Source organism: Herpailurus yagouaroundi, unplaced genomic scaffold, assembly GCF_014898765.1.
Source record: "Herpailurus yagouaroundi ecotype Mexico unplaced genomic scaffold, PumYag 166, whole genome shotgun sequence".
In the NCBI taxonomy this organism is placed as follows: domain Eukaryota; kingdom Metazoa; phylum Chordata; class Mammalia; order Carnivora; family Felidae; genus Herpailurus; species Herpailurus yagouaroundi.
Window position 1 is genome coordinate 14543691 of NW_024412407.1, and position 22799 is coordinate 14566489.

The 22799-nt window shown below is 34.1% G+C and overlaps 1 protein-coding gene across 1 annotated transcript in view; it reads left to right on the plus strand.

Moving 5' to 3' along the window:
- Window positions 1-22799, plus strand: part of ABCD2 (ATP binding cassette subfamily D member 2) — a 67344-nt gene that overhangs the window by 12285 nt on the left and 32260 nt on the right. Inside the window, exons 3-6 of the mRNA XM_040488443.1 lie at window positions 1731-1852; window positions 5151-5319; window positions 5959-6053; window positions 10154-10299. Coding sequence (XP_040344377.1) covers window positions 1731-1852; window positions 5151-5319; window positions 5959-6053; window positions 10154-10299 — 532 coding nt within the window. The remainder of the gene's footprint in view (window positions 1-1730; window positions 1853-5150; window positions 5320-5958; window positions 6054-10153; window positions 10300-22799) is intronic.

Genomic DNA, 22799 nt, shown 5'->3' on the forward strand with positions numbered 1-22799 from the left:
TAATTATTTTTTTCAATGTTTATTTATTTTTGGGACAGAGAGAGACAGAGCATGAAGGGGGGAGGGGCAGAGAGAGAGGGAGACACAGAATCGGAAACAGGCTCCAGGCTCCGAGCCATCAGCCCAGAGCCTGACGCGGGGCTCGAACTCACGGGCTGCGAGATGGTGACCTGGCTGAAGTCGGACGCTTAACCGACTGCGCCACCCAGGCGCCCCTGTGCCTAATTTCTTAACACATCTAGTTGTTGAGTAAATATCTGCTGAGTGAATTTTACCTTATATTATGCATGGAACCCTTTCAAACTCAGCTGAGCTGTCTATGAGCAAGTAAAGGTAAAAGTATTTGGTAGTCCTAGCAGGGCACAAGTTAAATATTTGCACTGTTGTAGAAAACAAAACACAAAAAACGAAACAAACAAACAAACAAAAAAACACTTTACACTGAGATAAAACAGAGAGAAATATATATCAAAACGGGCCTATGGCTATCTATAGCATTCTAATACTTTCATTAATTTATAGTATTTAATTTAGAACTTTGGAGATAATTTATAGGAGAACCATGTTGAGAATCCTATAGATGATGGGAAATATAAAGTAATGACTGGGGAGAATAATTGAGAAGAATAAGACTAAATTGAGTACATATGCAATAATAACCAGAGAAAGTAATCACCGCTAACACTTAGAGCACTTATTATCAGCCATGGATTAGACAAATACTTCATTTGTGTCTCACCTTTAAACCTCACAACAATCCTTTGAGATACAATTGTTTAAGATAGTAGTGTGAATTCCCTCATTTACACATGAGAAAATAGGCATGAAGAAGGTCATTGGCTTGTTTTATTTCTCTTACCATTTGTCATTAAGTAGTAGAGCCTGCATTCAAACCTAGTCTACCTCCTACTCTTGACCATAATTCTGCTTTGACAGTAATTTAGGATGTTCATCCATGTATCCATTTGTTCATACATGCATTCAATACACATTGAGGTGTGCTCTGTGCTGGACACTCTGCTGAGTACTGGGAATAAAGAGTAAAAAACAGTCTTGACTCTTAAGGAGCCTATAGATTATTAGAAAAGGCAGACGAGGGTTTCCAGGGAAATCTCTTTTAAAGAGTTGACTTTCTTAAAGAAAGAGCTAGGCAAAAAAAGGAAGGGAAGTGCAGTAAGTATATATATTAATGGTATATATACCATTTCAAGGAAATGGTATATGCAAATACCAAAGGATAAACAGAATTTTGTATGATTGAGGTGAATGGAATATCGTATGTTTGAAGTGCTGTAGGTACAGTTTGGGTGAAACATATAAACTAAGTCTAGATTATGAAGATCAGCTAATTTACATTTCTATTGAAGGAATCACCCTAGAAATACTTGCTTATATTCCAGTTATTACTAGTTTATTGAACAAATCACTAGCATTTTATTGTGTAACTGTAAGAAGGGCTGAATGTTGAATTTGGAAAGGTTTGAAAAAATGCTAAATGAAAATAGTCTTAATTGGTAATTTAATTGCTCTAACTCTCTCCTAAAAAAATAATGAAAGGAAGCTTTAAATAAAATCCGGTACAAATACTGTATTTTCAATAATTCATTACATTTCTAGAAAATTGCTGATATTAATGAAAAATTTACACGTGGGTTTTTTAGTCACCATTTCATTTGTAAAAATGAAATAGTTACTTGAAAAAACTCAATAGTTTTGTAATTTGCTTTTAGATCTAGAAGATGGCCAAAAACAAGCTATGGTTAGTGAACGGACAGAAGCCTTTACTACTGCTCGAAATTTATTGGCCTCTGGAGCTGATGCTATCGAAAGGATTATGTCGTCATACAAAGAGGTACTTGCATATCTTGTTTTCAATTTGATTAAAATAAAATATTTGAAAATCAAGAAAGATGTAAATTATCAGATATACTTAGCATTTTGAAAGCATCTTTTCTCTACTAAAAATTCCTAAAACTGTAATCAAGATAAAGGGCAGCAACTCCTAAGTGTTTTCATGCTAATACTATTTGAGTTTTACACTCTCAATTGAAACTCCCCTTTTTCGGTGTATAGTTTTCTTTTCTTTTTTTTTTTTTTTTTAATGTTTATTTGTTTATTTTGAGACAGAGCGAGTAAGTGCACAAGGAGGGGAGGGGCAGAGAGAGAGAGGGAGAGTGAGAATCCCAAGCAGCCCCAGCCCTATGAGCTAGAGCCTGACTTAAGGGCTTGATCTCAAGAACAGTGAGATCATAAACTGAGCTCAAATCAAGAGCAGGGCGCTCAACTGACTGAGCCACAGAGGCGCCCCTAGTATGACGTATCTATTTTTAAAAAAAAGTCTATTAGGTGTGGATTCTGGAACCAGAGAACCTACATTTAAAAGCTTACTCCAGTATTTACAAATTATGTGAACTTGATCAAGTTCCTTAACCTGTCTGCATTTGTTTCCTCATATGTGAAGTGGGGATAATGACGGCATTGATTTTGTAGGGTTGTTGTGAGTCAATACATGTAGAATATTTAAAACAACAGGGGCATCTGGGTGGCTCAGTCGGTTAAGCATCCAAGCTTTGGCTTAGGTCATGATCTCATGGTTCGTGAGTTCAAACCCTGTGTGGGGCTCTTGCTGACAGCTCGGAGCCTGGAGCCTGCTTCGGATTCTGTGTCTCCCTCTCTCTCTCTCTGTCCCTCCCCTGCTCACTCTCTGTCTCTGTCTCTCTCAAAAATAAATAAACATTAAAAAAATCGTAATAATTATAAAAATAACACATACTAAGGAATTCAATCACTGCTAGCCAATAATGTCATTTATATACTTTGCAAACTTGTACTCATCGTTCATGACAAGTCAAGCCTCACCAACCGCATATAAAATCCTCTTGTGATTCCACCTTCTTCCCCACCTTCCTTGCAGAGTCTGGGTCTCCCTTCTCCGTGTCCCAGTAAATCTGATGCTTTACCACATTACAATTGTCTATCTGCTCACCAGACCCTGAGTGGAAAGCATTAACTTACTCATCTTTGCAGTCCTAATCATTTTAATACTTGGAATATTGTATGTGGTCAAGAAATGTTTGCTGAAAGAATGGTATTAAGACCTGAAGATGTCACAGTGTTAAAATTAGAAATTATTTATTTCAGATATTATATAATATTCCCATGATTAATCATTTTCACCATTAATTTACTCTTTTGGCTTTTGTATCAATATGAATCACCAGACCATCGTTATAAATTTATCTGCCTATTAAATCAGCCTTGAATAGACCATATAAAAGAGTAAGAAAGCTTGTGATTTGCTGACAAAAGTTTTCAGTGTCATTCAACAACTGATTTATTGAAAGGATTTTTTTTTTTTTAAAGTAAAACCGATTGTTTAGGGTCATATACCAAAACAACTCAGCTTTAAATTTTTTTTCAAATAATAATTTTGATAATGTGTACATCGTTTTTAAGATAGGTTTTTGATGTAATAAATCATTTATTAAAATTAAATGACAAATCAAAGTTTTACGCATCTCATATTAAAATACTTTGCTACCTAAGTCACAGAAAGAAATTGACTAGTTTTTTCTACATTGTATCCAATACAAGAAATAATTTCATTTTGCTTTATTTTCCCTGAATATACTTGGGATCATAGAATGTTCACATCTAAAGAATCTTGCCATTGCTGTAACAGCACAAGCAAGAACCATGCGTTCTCTCTGCTGGTTCCAGAAGAAACAAGATTCCTGTCTAGAGTAAGAGTCCTAGGGCAAACTCCCTGCCTTGTATCCCAAAGTAATTTGTCAACAGTCATATGCTCACTCTGCCCACTCCACCTTGCATTCTAGCGTATTAACTCATTGCCTCTTGCCTTTCTTTAACTGACCCATACATTTCATTTTGGATTTTTTCCTCTATGCAAATACATTTACCTGAGTTTCTTTTGAATCTGTATGTTGTTAATTCTTGGCTCCGTTTTGCTCCACTTGGGGACTCAAGGGATTCTTCTAGATAACATTTTAGAAATTACCGATTAAATAGTTACAACATTAATATACAGAAATGAAATACTAAATACAGACGTCTCACATAGTAGAGACGTGTGCTAGAAGGCTATTGATAACTATCCATACTCATTTACGGCTTAGGTTTTGCACACACATAAATCTTACACAAATGTCAGCATTGTTGTATTATTCCACAATTTATTAGTGACATGCCTTGCTTGTTGGTACCAATTTCCTAGTAAATATTCCCATAAGGGAATGGTTTTTGTGCTTTTCTTTGCACTGAGAAAGATGGTCTTGACAGGAGATGAGTCACCTTTCACATTACCCTGGTAACAACAAGGTGTTATTTTAATAGAAAAACAGCAAGGGATTCAACCTAAATTGGACAACTGGCAGAATAAGAGCAAGGCACCATTCTACTGAGCCTTAGGGACTAAAACAGAGATTTATCTCATTTTTAATCTCACCCAGAATAAAAGTCAGATTTAATGTTTTTCTTTGGGCATGTAAATCATGTTTGGCTGGAAAAGAAGCTGAACTATGGGATTTGGACTGAAAAGGATTTGAAGCTTTTCACTGAGCTCACTTCCAGTATTGATATCCTCTGACAGGAGTGTTTTCTTTGGCGAAGCTTAGGAATTTTGACAATCAATTTGACTTAAAAACATTCATTTCATAATAAGGAAAAAAACCCCTATTTTTCTTATATTTAAAATCTTCCATTTTAAATTGAAAAAAGATATCAAGACAAAGGATTGTTATTTCATTGAATGACGTTAAGCTTTTCACAAAATTTCTAATTTTCTGGAAATAAAATTTGTCATGTAAACAGGAGCCAAATCAGAAATTTGATTGAAAGATTTTAAGCCTCACTAACATTCTGAAATCTTTACATTTTATTTTGAACACTCACTTGAATGGATAATTTTTTATGGGTTTTATAATTCCAATCAAATTTACATTGACACTGTGTTATTTTGCTCTCTTGGTAAGCCTTTTCTGTTATTTTTTATCACTAACAGATGTATTATTTTTTTCATGTATTATGAAATAAGATCTTTAATATTAAATCAAGAAGCTGATAGATTGCATATTTATTTAAAAGTCTATCTGGAGTATATTAACTCTATTTTATCTCTGTGCTGATTTTAGATCACAGAATTAGCAGGCTATACTGCTCGAGTGTACAATATGTTTTGGGTCTTTGATGAAGTAAAAAGAGGCATTTATAAGAGAGCTGCTGTCATGCAAGAGTCTGAAAACCATAGCAAGAATGGAGTTAACATAGAATTACCCCTCAGTGACACATTGGAAATCAAAGGTATTAAAGCAAATGTTTTATATTTTCCTCTTTTGAAATGCTTACTTTATCAACAGAACCAAAAATTTTTAGAAGATCACTGTTATTAGTTACCAAGAGCTAATATTTACTTATTTAAACAACTATTCCTAAAGTTAGTGTCACAATTTGAGGAGTGGTGACTAACATTACCAAGAAAAAATTATGCTATTTTATTTAGAACAAATTTCTAGAATTATTTTTAGAAACTGAACATATGGCAGGATGAATTGTTTGCTTTTAAAATTCAAATACAGAATTAGAGCTAACATTTATTGTTCTTCATTATTCTATATTTTTTAACTTAACTTTAATTATCACATTTTAAAAAATTGTGTTATTCCACACCTTAATGCTCTTATTGCAGCATTGTATTTTTTCTGTAGGGAAGGTTAATTTAGTGAAATAAACAATTATAAAGAATATAGCTAGGTTATATCAGATAGAGTTTATCTCATTATGCTCTCATTATGATGTTGACATTAGATTATTGTACAATGTTTCTGAGAAATATTTTCCAAATATATGTGTCGGAATGTCCAAATTTACATTAAACCTCTTTTGAGATGTAGATACAACATATACTAGCTTTTATAACTTAAACTATTCCTTAACTTTTAGGAAGAGTTATTGATGTGGATCATGGAATTATTTGTGAAAATGTTCCCATAATTACACCAACGGGAGAAGTGGTGGCTTCCAGGCTAAACTTCAAAGTAAGATGATATTCAAGAATCTTCTGATTGTTGCCATCACACTAATACAAAACAACTCAGAATTCATGTACCTTATGTTAAGTACTTGGAGGAGCATATGGAAAGGAGGGGAAATCAAGAAAGGTATGCATAGTGGCTCAATTACAGAAGCAGTTCCTCAGAAAGCAAAGAGAAAGAGAAATTTGATTTCTACTGCTTTTTTGCCGGGGTGAAAATCAAAATTTCTCAGTGCACTGAGGGCCCATACAAGGTAACTTTTGGGAACAATAGAGAAATTCCTCAGAAATTAATATCTGGAAAAAGGTTTTAATTTTTTCCTCATAGGCATTACTCAAAATATACAAGCCTATGTTGTAATGTATTTACTAAAATATAAGGAAGAGGTCATTAGCAAGTTTACTTCTGCTATTATATATTCTCTAAATATAATTTATATTTCCAATAATCACCTCTTCCATAGGAAGAAATAATCAGAAGATTCATGGATTGGAATTTAGTGTTTAATTTTGTTGAGATTAAGAGTTGTTATTTATTATTCTATGTCTTGGTAACAAAAACCAAGAAGTGAAAATTGCTTAGTAAACCAGAGGCCCTAATTTAAAGCATTGTAAAATTTGAACAAACATTTTTGGAATTCAAGCACACAATAATTCGCTGATAAGCATTAATGACTACAATGAAGGCATCTAAATTTACGAAGACATGATTGGACTTGGTAACAGAATTACAAACGTGACAATACACATACTAATGATTTCAGCATGGACCTCAGTCTAAGTTTAATTATTACAGATGTGCTTGCAAATGAATAAGGGTTCTGGAAGATAAGTACTGAACATGGGAAAATTCTGTGTTAATAAATATAGGAGAAATTGTGTTTGTTTGTTTTGAGAGAGAGAATGAGTGGGGGAGGGGCAGAGAGAGAGACTCTTAAGCAGGCTCCTCAGCGTAGAGGCTGATTTAGGGATTAATCCCATGACCCTGGGATCATGACCTGAGCTGAAATCAAGAGTCGGACGCTTAATCGACTAAGCCACCCAGATGCCTGAGAAATTGTATTTAAATTACAATTTGGTTAGGCTTTATTTTTCCATTTATAGACTTACAGAATGATTTAATTAGTTGGATATGATCATGAGTACCAATTAGGTGCTAATGATGCACCATAATCTTTAGATTTGAAATAAAACATTTGAAGGGGCATATATGGAATGTTTAATTATTTATTAATAGTTTAGCAATTTTTAATTTATGACTTGTTATACAGAATTTGTCAGGTTAGGTTTTGTAGTATCAATTCTTGTTGTTCCATTTATTAAATAGTATTAAGAGTCTTGAATTATACCACCTACTAACTACATTATTGTGGACACATCACACTCTTTCTGTGAAAAAATTCAGGGCTCAGTTTGTTTTTTATACAAAATGAATTTAAAAATACTTAATCTAATGAAATGTCATCAATTTTGAAGTTCTACAAAGATATATGTTAATATAGTATACTTTATGATAGTTGGCTTTGTTTCTGACTCGGGGAGTTTTATTTAAAAAGTGTCAGGTCCCTAAAATATAATGAAAATTCTGTTTCCTATATATACATTGACAAACAGGTTTCTAGAGGAAAAGGTTCTTATCCATTATGGGATTAAAAAACTATTTGATAAAGAAAACTCAATGATGTGGGAATTAATTTTGCTTCACACTCACTGTTAAACATAAGAAAACTTATGCTAATAAAATAATACGAATATAGAAAAGGCTTCTATTATGACTCAAATGTGTTAAATTTCTGAGAATTCCTAATAGAGAATGATGCTATTAAAATATTTTGTGAATATGCCTTTTGCCATGCCACATACCTTTTAAAAAATCATTTGGGAGGTGTTTATGCTTCTACAAAATTAAACTTCCTTAACCCTCTCTCTAGTGACAGAGTGCAAATCACAAATACAGAGTGTGCAAATCACAAAATTAATTCTTTCTGGGTTCTTCCCAGGATTTTCTTCAAACTTTATTCTATCAAAATAACTTTTCAGCTGGCTACAATTAGGGAGAAAAAATATCTATAGTAAAATGTTTAGACTCAAACTCACTCCTGTCTTATGTCCTTGTGGTAGCTGCCTTCAGTGCTTGAAATGTTCTCTCTCCTGCTCTGACTGGCTGTTTCTTGTCACGCAGGCTCAGCCTAAACGTTACCTCCTCAAAGAGGATTTTCCTGTCCACCCATTCAAAAGAAGCATCCCCCCCTACCACCTCCAACCCCACAATGCCACCATCTTTCCCAAATGAATCTTTCTTGTTTTGCCATTAAAGAAGTATTTATCACTGCTTAATTTTTGTTCACATGTTTCTTGTCGTCTTTCCCATTGGAATATAAGCTCTATGAGAACAGAAATGTGTCTTGGGTAGCACTGTAGCCCTTGTGCCTAGAGGAATGTCTGGCACATGGTAGATATCCAATCAGTGTTTACTAAGGAAATCTAATTATTTAGACAGAACATAAATCTGAACCATTTTGGCTTTACATATACTTATTGTATACATCCCTAGCTCCTTTATCTTAACCTCCTTCCCAATCCTTCCCCTTTTTCCTTCCCTTCCTTCCTCTTCCCACCACCTTCTTTCAACAAGAAGATTCCAGCTTATGTTATACACAATATGTAGACATGGAAGTGATCCCTTATACTGACATAATGCAAATAATATAGTGTTTTTTCACCTTTGAGTTTTCTTTTTTTTTTAAGTTTATTTATTTATTTATTTATTTATTTTTTGGGTGAGGGGGGTAGAGAGAATGGAAGAGAGAGCGAATCCCAAGCAAGCTCTGTGCAGGCTAACAGCACAGAACCTTGGTGCTCAATCTCAAAAACTGTGAGATCATGACCTGAGCCAAAATCAAGAGTCAAGCCCTTAACAGACTGAGCCACCCAGGCACTCCTTCATCATTGAGTTTTAAATATGACATATTCTATATCACTGATACTTAGATATTTGTGTCCTTATTACACAAAACTGTATCTACAAGCATACAGATTTCTGCCTTTCATACGTTGATGCTATATTCACTGTTTAGTACTGATTACAAAATATCATTTGTTCTTAGAAATGTTCTTATCAGTGTTCTTAAGGCAAATTTTTAAATGCTGTTCTTTTTCCTTGTTTTTTACAATGTCTTTTAAATACCACACTAAGACAGCTTCCTGATTCTATTGGGTGGAATGGGAATTCATGAAACTTAACTGTTTAAATTTAAATGATAAATAAGATGGAAGATTCTAAAGAGAAGCATCCAACTGATAATGGATAAAAACTTATGATATATATATATATATATATATATATATGTTTTAATTCATTCCTAGAATTATATATTATACATATACAACATGTGTAACATATATATAACACATATAACATATATATATATAACATATATGACATATGTATATATATGTTTTAATCCATTCCTAGACATAAGACTAAATTATAGTCTTCTTGCTTTCCTCTCTCTTGGCTTGGTAAATGTATTTTCCCCATCTGTGAACAAAACAGAATTAGAATCATTTCATCTCTCTGATGAGCTTTTGTGATTGTGTAACATTTCAGACTGCTGAAATAGAAAATTAAACCAACCATCTGGATCTTAGAATAAACTTTGCTTTATAGCTAATAACTCCAACTGACAAATACAACAAAGTTGTATTTGAATTCAGTATAAATTTAGTCAAATACTAATATAAATAAAATCAAATTTAATATATGTTAATTTAAAATTTTATACTTTCTTATTTCCCATGTGGTTTTGTTTCTACGTATGTGTATAACATCTGATGACAGGACCTCAATTAAAATTTTAGAAATCCAGTGCTCATTCCAAGAAGGTCTATTTCCTTTGGAGTTGGATTATCTTATCATGCTATTAGCCTCAGAGCACAGTCAAAGCCAAATTTGATGTTCTCAGTCCTGATATATATATTTTTTGAATCCTTGCGAATCCTAGGTTATCATGTGTTTCAAAATTTGCAAAGAATTGCTTTTAAATGCTGCCAAATGAAATCACATTTAAATATTGCAGTTTATAATTCTATTTCTTACTCTAGGTACAAGAAGGAATGCACCTTTTGATAACTGGGCCCAATGGTTGTGGAAAAAGTTCTCTCTTCAGAATTTTAAGTGGGCTCTGGCCTGTGTATGAAGGAGTCCTCTATAAACCACCTCCCCAACATATGTTCTACATTCCACAAAGGTAGGTACATATTTTTTGTCACAAAAACATTTCATTTTTCTTTTGAATTATATTGATTTCCTTAGGCTCCTCAGTTTATCATCTTTAAACAAGTTTTCACTCAGAGCGGCTATTAAGGAAATAAAAATTTAGTTATCCAAAAAGTTTTATTATTGCTTTGATTAGAAGTTTCCAGGACAATACCACTTCTTTTTATTTTCCCATCTATCTAGATATAATGAGCACTCAAAGACTACAGATGTTAATCTCAAGGAATAGCAAGCTAGTTGAAAGAATAATTTGATTGTTTTAGATGTCAACTTATCTCTTCTCACAGAAAAAATATTACCTGGACAGTATACTAATCTCTTCATCAAGCTGTATACATTCATATGTTCTAAAATTGTTCACTTATATTTTAAGAGCCTTTATAAAATAGTCTCTATTACTGTTATGCTATATTATTAATGATTTGAAACTACCTTAATTAAAATTTTACTCTAAGAATGAGTGTAAAGTAAGCATAGAAATATTTAAAAGGAACATTGTTTCTTTTGAAGTCTTTAGCCATCTTTCCTCATAAGCATTTAGAAATATCTGAATACAAAGTCATACGTGAGAATTTGGAATATTTATTCCTGCTCATCTTTTCCATCTGTCATCACCCTGGGTTAGGTAGACATCACAGAGTACTTACTCCTATTGTGTTAGAACATTCTTCTGTGGAACCTAAAAGAGCACTTAGGCTGGAGGTATAGAACCAGAGCAAATGTGAAATTTATATCAAGTATGGTGCTATCACATGTCTGTCTTGCTCCTTTTCTTTTGTTATAAAGTGCTTGCACCTTCCTGCCCTCTGGTCTAATTTTTAGACCGCATGTTGTAGTTAGGCAGATGAAGTTATGTGGGGTTCTTTGCTTTAAAGTAAGACTTATGGGGCGCCTGGGTGGCTCAGTCGGTTAAGTGTCTGACTTCAGCTCAGGTCATGATCTCGCGGTCTGTGAGTTCCAGCCCCGCCTCGGGCTCTGGGCTGATGGCTCAGAGCCTGGAGCCTGCTTCCGATTCTGTGTCTCCCTCTCTCTCTGCCCCTCCCCCGTTCATGCTCTGTCTCTCTCTCAAAAATAAATAAACATTAAAAAAATTTTTTTTTAAGTAAGACTTATGTTAGCAGTGGAAAGCTACTTGAAGTATAAGAGAATTAAGAGATGCGTTAGCAATAAGAAAATATTGGATGGGAGCAGTGTCATGAATTCTTATGTTTACCACAAAATAGATAACATCTTGTGACACCAGAATCCTTCTCTTTCTCTATATGCTTTAAAGTTTCTTGGAAAAAAAAAAAAATAAAGTTTCTTGGGAGATCTTCTGAATCTGACAACTAAATTATCCTGCCAAAGCTTAAGTTTCAGATACTAATGTGTTAAGTAAATGGATTTTTAATTTTTAATTTAGGTTATAAGGCATAGAATCATGAGGAAAATATTCTATCATAGAATTCTACTCTCAATTCAAATAAAATCATGTATATATAAATTTTATATTTTAAGCTATTTTAGATTTCCTAAATAATATAAAAGGTACAGTTCATTTTTTTTTTAATTTTTTTTTTTTTTTTGAGAGAGACAGAGACAGAATGCGAGTGGGTTAGGGGCAGAGAGAGAGGGAGACACAGAATCCAAAGCAGGCTCCAGGCTGTGAACTGTCAGCACAGAGCCCTACATGGGGCCCGAACTCATGTGCCGTGAGATCATGACCTGAGCCAAAGTTGGAGGCTAAACCGACTGAGCCACCCAGGCACCCCAGAAAGGTACAGATCTTGAATATAGCTGTAACCTGAACAACACAAGACATTTCCAAGGCATACAAAAGTGCATAATCAAGCAAAATCATCCTTCAGAAATTAAGGAAAAATAAAGACTTTCCCAGACAAACAAAAGCTGAGGGAATCCATCACTACTAGACCTGCCTGAAATGCTGAAAGGAGTTCTTGAAACTGAAATGAAGCTAGCTAGTAACATGAAAACATATGAACATATACAAAACTAGTAAAGGTAAATATATAGTCAAATTCAGAATATTCTAATACTGTAATAAGATGGTATGTTAACCACTTAAATATTAGTATGAAAGTTAGAGGACAGAGTACTAAAAATCACTACAACTCGTGTAACTTTTAAGTGATACACAATATAAAAAGAGATAAATTGTGATATTAAGAACATAAAAGAAAGGGTCGAGTTTTTTAAAAAAATTATAATGATCATTCATTTTTGAGAGACAGAGAGAGACAGAGCATGAGCAGGGGAGGGGGCAGAGAGAAAGGGTGGCACAGAATCCGAAGCAGTTTCCAGGCTCTGAGCTGTCAGCACAGAGCCTGACACAGGGCTTGAACCCATGAACTGTGAGATCATGACCTGAGCCTAAGTTGGATCCTCAACTGATTGAGTCACTTAGGCATCCCAGAGTAGAGCTTTTATATGCAATTGAAGTTAGGTTGTTACCACAAAGTGAAAACCTATAGTAGATTCATAGATAAAAACAAGGGAATCAGCATACTACTACATAAAATCACCAATTCACACAAAGAAATAAAAGCATCCAAATTGGCCAGGAGGAGGTCAAACTTTCACTCTTTGTAGATGACATGATACTATTTGGAAAACCCTAAAGATTCCACCAAAAAAATCTGCTAGAACTGATTCATGAATTCAGCAAAGTTGCAGGATATAAAACCAACACACAGAAATTGGTCGCATTCCTATACACCAACAATGAAACAACAGAAAGAGAAATCAAGGAATCTATCCCATTTACAATTGCACCAAAAACCATAAAATACCTAGGAATAAATCTAACCAAAGAGGTGAAAAATCTATACACTGAAAACTATAGACAGCCTATGAAAGAAACTGAAGAAGACACAAAAAAATGGAAAAAGATTCCATGCTCCTGGATAGGAGGAACAAATATTGTTAAAATGTCGATACTACCCAAAGCAATCTACATATTCAATGCAATCCCTATCAAAATAACACCACCATTCTTCACAGAGCTAGAACAAATAATCCTAAAATTGTATGGAACCAGAAAAGACCCCAAAGAGCCAGAGCAATCTTGAAAAAGAAAACCAAAGCAGAAGGCATCACAATCCTGGACTTCAAACTATACTACAAAGCTGTAATCATCAAGACAGTATCGTACTGGCACAAGAACAGACACTCAGATCAATGGAACAGAATAGAGAACCCACAAATGGACCCACAAATGTATGGCGAACTAAACTTTGACAAAGCAGGAAAGAATATCCAATGGAATAAAGACAGTCTCTTCAGCAAGTGGTGCTGAGAAAACTGGACAGCGACAGGCAGAAGAATGAACCTGGACCACTTTCTTACCCCATACACAAAAATAAACTCAAAATGGATGAAAGACCTCAACGTAAGACAGGAAGCCATCAAAATCCTTGAGGAGAAAACAGGCAAAGACCTCTTTGATCTTGGCCACAGCAACTTCTTACTCAATGCATCTCTGGAGGCAAGAGAAACAAAAGCAAAAATGAACTACTGGGATCTCATGAAAATAAAAAACTTCTGCACAGCGAAGGAAACAATCAGCAAAATTAAAAGGCAACCGACAGAATGGGAGAAGATATTTGCAAATGACATATCAGATACAGGGTTAGTATCCAAAATCTATAAAGAACTTATCCAACTCAACACCCCAAAAAATATATAATCCAGTGAAGAAAGGGGCAAAAGACATGAATAGACACTTCTCCAAAGAAGACATCCAGATGGCCAACTGACACATGAAAAAAATGCTCAACATCACTCATCATCAGGGAAATACAAATCAAAACCACAATGAGATACCACCTTAAGCCTGTCAGAATGGCTAACATTAACAACTCAGGCAACAACAGAAGTTGGCGAGGATGTGGAGAAAGATGATCTCTTTTGTATTGTTGGTAGGAATGCAAGCTGGTGCAGTCACTCTGGAAAACAGTATGGAGGTTCCTCAAAAAACTAAAAATAGAACTACCCTACAACCCAGAAAATGCACTACTAGGCATTTATCCAAGGGATACAGGTGTGTTTCGAAGGGATACATGCACCCCAGTGTTTTTAGCAGCACTATCAACAATAGCCAAAGTATGGAAAGAGCCCAAATGTCCATCGATGGATTAATGGATAAAGAAGATGTGGTATATATGGAGTATTACTTGGCAATCAAAAAGAATGAAATCTTGCCATTTGCAACTATGTGAATGGAACTGGAGGGTATTATGCTAAGTGAAATCAGTCAGTCAGAGAAAGACAAATATCATATGACTTCACTCATATGAGGACTTTAAGAGACAAAACAGATGAACATAAGGGAAGGGAAACAAAACTAATATAAAAACAGGGAGGGGGACAAAACATAAGAGACTCATAAATATGGAGAACAAACAGAGGGTTACTGGAAGGGGTTTTGGGAGGGGAGATGGGCTAAATGGGTAAGGGGCACTAAGGAATCTACTCCCGAAATCATTGTTGCACTATATGCTAACTAATTTGGATGTAAATTTAAAAAATAAAATTAAAAAAAGAAAAAAGAAAAAGAAAAAAGAAAAGAAAAGAAAAAAAGAAAAAAGAAAATCAGCAATTCACAAAGGAGGGCTGTGAAGAGGAAGAAAGAAGTCAGAGAACTACAAAAAAAGCCAGAAAACAATAAGCCAGTATTAGTAAGTCCTTGCCTATTAACACTTACTCTAAATGTAAATGGATTGAATTCTCCAATCAAAAGGCATAGACAGGACGGATGGATAAAAACAAAAAACAAAAAACAAAAAAACAAAACAAAACAAAACAAAACAAGACACAACTATATGCTGCCTACAAGAGACTCACTTCAGCTTTAAGGACACACATAGATTGCAAGTGAAGGGATGAAAAAAGATATTCCATGTAAATGGAAACCAAAAGACACTAGGAGTAGCCATGCTTATATCAGACAAAACACACTTCTGGTGAAAAATGGTAACAAGAGACAAAGAAGGTCATTATATAATGATAATGTGTCCAATGTGTCAAAAAGGTACAATAATTGTAATATATATGCACCCAACAGTGGAGTTGGGTGCATATATAAGCAAATACTAACAAATATTAAATATAGGTGCATATTAAGCAAATACTAACAAATCTGAAGGAAGTTACGCAATACATGAATAGTTGGGGACTTCAGTATCCTACTTTCAACAACAGATAGATCATTCAGACAGAAAATTAACAAGAAACATTGGACTCAAACCATATTTTACACCAAATGGACCTAACAGACATACACAGATATTCTATCCAAAAGCAGTAAACTACATATTCTTCTCAAGCACGCATGGAACATTGTCTGACATATAACACAGAACTAGTCTTAGCAAATTTAAGAAGATTGAAATCATACCAAGTATTTTTTTTCATCATAATAGTGTGAAACTAGTATCAATAATAGGAGGAAAGCTGGAAAATTTACAAATATGTGAAAATTAAATAACATGCTCCTGAGCAACCAATATGGGTCAAAGAAGAAATCAAAAGAGAAATTAAAAAATCTTGAAACAAATGAAAATGGAAACTAAACATATGGGATGCTACAATAGCAGTTCTAAGGCGATCATTTATATCAATAAATGCCTGTATTAAAAATGAAAAAAGATGTTTCTAATAAACTTAACTTCGTGCCTCAAAGAACTAGAAAAAGAAGAAAAAATAAAGCCCACAGTTAACAGAAGGAAGGACATAACTAATATCAGAGCAGAAATAAATGAAATAGAGACCAAAAGAACAATAAAAAAGATCAACAAACCTAAGAGCTAATAATTTGAAAAGATAAACAATATTGATAAACCTTCAGCTAGACTAAGGGAAAAAGAAAGAAGACTCATGAATAAAATTAGAAATGAAAGGGGAGATATTACAACCGATACATCTAAAATACATACGTTCTTAAAAAACTATTGTGAACAATGTTATACTAACAAATTGGATAACCTAGAAGAAATGGATGACTGCCTAGAAATAACCAATTTACCAAGACTGAATTATGAAGAAAGAAAATATGAAAAGACCAATAACAAGAAAGGAGATTAAATTAGTAATGAAAAACCTTCCAGGAAAGAAAAGCCAAAACCAGTTGGTTTCATTGGTTAATTTCTAACAAACATTTATAGAAGAATTAATGTCAGTCTTCTTAAATTCTTCCAAAAAATCAAAGAGGAGAGAGCACTCCCAAACTTATTTTATGAGGCCAGCACTACCCTGATAACAAAGCAAGATAAGGACTCTACAAAATAAGAAAACTATAGACCAATATCCGAGATAAATATAGATGTAAAAATTCTCAACAAAATTAACAAACCAAATTTAAAAGCTCATTAAAAGAATCATGCTATGATTAAGGAAGATTTATTCCTGGGATGTGTTCAACATATGCAAATCAATAAACGTGATACACCACATGAATAGAATAAAAATCGTATGATTATCTCAATAGATGAAGAAAAAGCATTTGAAAAAATACAACATGCTCTCATGACAAAATCTCCCAGTAAGGTGGGTATGTAAGGAACATACCTCAACATTATAAAAAGCCATATATGAAAAACGCACAGCTAACATAATACTCAACAGTGAAAAGTTGAAAGTGAAAGCTTTTTATCTAAGATCTCAAGAACAAGACAAGAGTGCCTAATCTGACCACTGTTATTCAACATAGTACTGGAATTTCTAGCCAGAGCAATTAGGCAATATAAAGAAATAAAAGACATCCAAATCAAAAGGGAAGAAGTAAATTGTCTTTGTTAGTAGATGATATGATCTTACATACATATAGAAAAGCCTGAAGGCTCCACCAAAACATTCAGGACAAATCAATGAATTAAATGAAGTTGTAGGTTACGAAACCAACATACAGAAATTAACTGCATTTCTATACACTAACAACAAAGTATCTGAAAAAGAAGTAAAATAATCTTATTTACAATACCATTGAAAACAATAAAGTACTTAGATATAAATTTGACCAAGGGGGTGAGAGATCTGTATATTGAAACTATATGACTTTGATGAAAGAAACTAAAGAAGACACAAATGGAAAGACATTCCAAGTTCATGGATTGGAAGAATTAATATTACTAAAATGTCCAAACTACCCAAAGCTGTCTATAGATTCAATGCAATTCTGGTCAGAATCTCAATGGCATTTTTTATAGAAATAGAAAAAAAAAAACAATCCTAAAAATTGTGTGGAGCCACAAACTGACCTGAATAGAGAAAGCAATCCTGAGAAAGAAGAACAAAGCTGGAAGCATTGCACTTCTGATTTCAGCTATACTGCAAACCTATAGTCACCAAAACAGTATGATGCTAGCATAAAAATAGACATAGACCAGTGGAATAGAATCAAAAGACCAGAAATAAACCCCTGCATATGATCAGAGGTTTATTATTAAATTATTATTTAATTATTATTATTAAATAAACCCCTGCATATTTGACAAGGGAGCCATGACTACACAACGAGGAAAGGAAAGTCTCTTTAATAAAGGTTTAAAAAAAAAAAAACAACTAGATGACCACAAGTAGAAAAATGAAATTGGAACTGTATTTACACCACTCACAAAAATGAACTTGAGATGGATTGAAAACTTAATGTGAGACTTGAAACCATGAAAGTCCTAGAAGAAAATAGGGGAAAAGCTCCTTGGCATTGGTCTTGGCAATGATTTTTTGGATATAACACCGAAAGCACAAACAGCAAAGGCAAAAATCAATAAGTGGGACTACATCAACATATAGAAGGGGATAAAATATTTGCAAATCTTATATCTAGTAAGGGTTTAATATCCAAAAAATATAAAGAACACACACAGCTCATTAGCAAAAACTCAAACAGTCTGATTTAAAAATGGGCAGAGAATTGAATAGACACTTTTTTCAAAGACAAATGGCCAAGGGGTACATGAAAAGATGGTAACATCACTAAATGCAAACCGTATCGACAATGAGATATCACCTAACGCTTGTGAGAATGACTGGTATCAAAAAGACAAGAGATAACAAGTGTTGGCAAGGATGTAGAGAAAAGGGGATCCTTGTGCACTGTTAGTGGGAATGTAAATTGGTTTAGCCATTATGGAAAACAGTATGGAAACTCCACAAAAAATTAAAAAGAACTATCATATGATCCAGCAATACCACTTACTTCTGGGTATATATAACTAAAGGAAATGAAAACAGGATCTTGAAGAGATATCTGTATTCCCATGTTCATTGCAGCAGTATTTGCAATAGCCAAAATATGAAAACAACCTCAGTGTCCATCAACAGTTGAATGGCAAGAGAAGATACAGTACACACACACACACACACACACACACACACACACACACACACAGGAAACTTCTTCAGCCAAGAGAAAGAAGGAAATCCTGGTATCTATGACAACATGAATGGATCTTGAGGGCATTATGCTAAGTGAAATATCTGACAAAGAAAGATGAATACTATATGATAACACCTACATGTAGAATCTAAAAAAGCCAAACTTATAGAAACAGATAATAGAATGGTGGTTACCAGAAGCCAGAGAGTAGAGGAAATGGGAAGATGTTGGTCAGGAGCACAAAATTCTAGTTAGAAGATGATTAAGTTCAGGGAATCTAATACACAGTGTCATGATGACCGTTAACAATAACATACACTTGGAAGTTGTTGAGAGAGTAAATCTAAAATGTTCTCACCATAATAAAGTAATGATAAATATGTGAAGTGATAAAGTCATCAGGTAACATTTCAGTGATCATTTTGCTATATATAAGTACATCAAATCAACATTTTTATATCTTAAACTTACGCAATGTTGTATGTCAATTTTATCTCAGTAAAACTGAAAAAAAAACCCTAAAATAATGCCACTGGACTGTACACATAAAAATGGTTAAAATGGCAAATTTTATGCCACGTGTATTTTACCAAATCTTTAAAAAGTGGGAAAATAAAGAAAGTACATAAATCCCAGTATTTGCCCTCAGAGAGACCTATGTTATTTTGCAATGAAGCTAAATCAGTGAGAAACTTGTTCTTAGTTATGAAATTTACTGTTGGCTAAGCAAAAGGTCAACTGCAACTTAGTTAAGAAGACATGAGACTGAAACTCTGTTTTTTAAGGCTAAAGGTGTTTTAAAATAATTACTGTTGAAAGTCATTTTATCTTGATTATATAGCTTCTAGAAATATGAAAATTTGTATTTATATTTAAAATTTTATAAGACAAATATCTTATATGCAAAATAATATGCAAAAAAGCATAAAATGTACATAAATGTATATGTAAACCAAGAGAGACTAAATGTAGTATTTATTTCTTATATCCTAAAAGCTGCTGATTTTTTTCAAGAACATTTGAAAATAATCTCATAAGTGTTTATGATTTCAAAGAAAGCTGTGACAACCTACTTCAAAATATTTGCCAATAGTTAAACATTTCTTCTTCAAATATTCGTATTAATGAGAATTATTATCTATTGGTTTATTGCATTAATTTAGGGAAGCAGAATACTGATTAAGTACTACTTTGGCAGAAAAAAAAACTGTAAAGTTAATACAGGATCGAGTTTTATGTACCTACAGAATAAATTTCATGAGTCACTAACAGACTTTATTAAAATCTCCCTGTTTTCACTTTTTATGACTGAAAGACTTCTTGATAGAGGGTGGATCTCATTGTTATTTTCATGGGGGAAAAGGAGTGGATTTTGTTAAGGTGCATATCTAATAATATCATTTGTATTCAAAAGAAAAAAGTGAACTGAGGAAAATAAATGTTCTAATTAAGCAAATTGGGACACTTACATTTTATTTTATTTTAATTATTTTTAACGTTTATTTAGTTTTGAGACAGAGAGAGACAGAGCATGAACGGGGAAGGGTAAGAGAGAGAGGGAGACACAGAATCTGAAACAGGCTCCAGGCCCTGAGCGGTCAGCACAGAGCACGACGCGGGGCTCGAACTCACGGACCGTGAGATCATGACCTGAGCCGAAGTCGGACACTTAACCGACTGAGCCACCCAGGCGCCCCGACACTTACATTTTAAATCACATCTTCAGAGAGTGTTGCTGTGGCTCACTTTGCAAGCTGGGAAACCCGAATTCCTAAGAAATTGTGAAATCTCCTCAATATCAGCCCAGATACTGTCTTCTAATACTTAAACAATGTTAATAATGAGAACCAGATAAAAGAAAATCTGGGCCTTAGTTCAATAGAAATAAATATTGTGCTAGATAAATTAGTTTCAAAACAGCTTCCTCTCATCCTATTTCATTAATGATTGGATACAATAACTACTAGAACATTTGATATGTTTTAGCAAAGAAAAATGTTATCTCTAATGTAGATTTAGTACTCTAAATCTATGGGATGATATATGGTGAAATGTTTTGTTTTGCTCAGATGTAACTTTAAAAAATATTTTGGCATGGGGTGCCTGGGTGGCGCAGTCAGTTAAGCGTCCGACTTCAGCCAGGTCGCGATCTCGCGGTCCATGAGTTCGAGCCCCGCGTCAGGCTCTGGGCTGATGGCTCAGAGCCTGGAGCCTGTTTCCGATTCTGTGTCTCCCTCTCTCTCTGCCCCTCGCCCGTTCATGCTCTGTCTCTCTCTATCCCAAAAAATAAATAAAACGTTGAAAAAAAATTAAAAAAAAAACACAAAAACTTTTTTTTTTTTTAATATTTTGGCAATTTTAGGCTATTGGAGACTGAAATTCCTGAATAATGTGACTGTATTGTAACCTTCAAACTGATGACTGAAACTCATTGTTCCCTACTGTTAGCCATCTTGACCCTTAGGAAAAGTTTTCCACTTGAATACAGATCCCGAATTTCTTTTGTCAATTCTTGGTGCAGTTTCTCTGTCTTCCCAACTACCCAAGGGTAGATTTGTGATCTGCTTTTGCATTCACTAATCCACTAATTTATGACCCATTAGTCGTGCTGTAGTTCTTCAGCCATTAAACCTCAAAAGTCCAATCTTTTACTTGTTTAGTTCACCTGCTAACAAAACATTATTATATGCTAACATTCACCTAAATGGGGAATTGAATTTTGGTGGGGTTTGGGGGCACAGAGAGTGAGGAGAGGGAAGGAGAGAGTGGGGAAGGAACAAAGAGGGAAGGAATGGAGAGAAGGGAGGGAAGGAAGAAAGACATAAGAAATAGGTGTTTATTAACAAAAGGTAGCAAAATCTTGGGTCTTTCATATTACTTTTTCTTCTTTTTAATCATCCAGAGGACCATTTGTATACTTCACATATTTCTCCTCAGCAACAGTTTCCAGTTGGTCACTAACCCACTTTGTAATTCTGTTCCCAGAGCTCTTGCTCTCACTACCCTTCCTTGGTAGAAATATCTTGGGACAGAAATTTTAACCATGATGTTGTTACTACTCAATCCTTATGCCTTAATATTTAACATTCAACAGATCTGAAATAGATTCAGACTTCCCATAATTGTGTATGAAAAGAAAACTTGTACAAATTTTTGTCTATCTTTGACTTTGGGGGTTGAGAAGTAAAAGGTTAGGAAAGTGAGAGGACTGTATTATAAGGGTTGAATTAAATTTGACTAAACATTTTTTAAAAGAAACAGACAACAGAAAAAACAAAAGGAGGAAAAAGAGGCATAGAATGGCCAGGATATTATACTTCATATCTTGGGAACATTAATGTATATTATTTTTTGTCAATACTTTTTTTTTTTAATTTTAAGTGTTTATTAAAGCCCTGCTATAAGATACTATGTAGGGTAGACAGTAAGACATAATCACTCTCAATGTAGAGCTTATGTTAAATTTGGTTATAAACAAAAACATGCAATCAACTTCAATAAAAGTAGGAAAAAGTGCCTCAAGAAAAGCAAGAAATGCTGTAGATGTTCAAAAGGAGGAAAACCATGATATAACAGTGTGTCATTTGACCCAGGTTTTGAAAGTTAATTAGGATTTTAACAGTTGTCATGAATTAGACGTTTCTCCCATGACTAAATAGATCAGAAATGCCTCAGATTTAAGTACACATACAATTATTGTTTTTCTTTTTGGACACTTCTAAGTAAGGTTGGCCTATCCACCTTTCCTCTAATATACCACTCTGAGAAAAGCAAACATTTATTAGACTCACCTCCACGAATATCATGTCATTGATATATCCCGGAAATAACAGTACCCATCCCCTAGGTCCGTAAGCAGTGCTAAAGTGTTCTTCATGCTGAAGTTCTTTGAATTACTTTTTTTTAAATAAAAGTTTAGACACTTGTTTGTTTATTTTTGAGAGAGAGAGTAAGCAGAGGAGGGGCAGAGGATCCAAAGTGGGCTCTGTGCTGACAGCAGTGAGCCTGATGCAGGGCTTGAACTTACAAACTGTGAGATCATGACCTGAGCTGAAGTCAGATGCTCCACTGACTGAGCCACCCAGGCACCCCTCTTT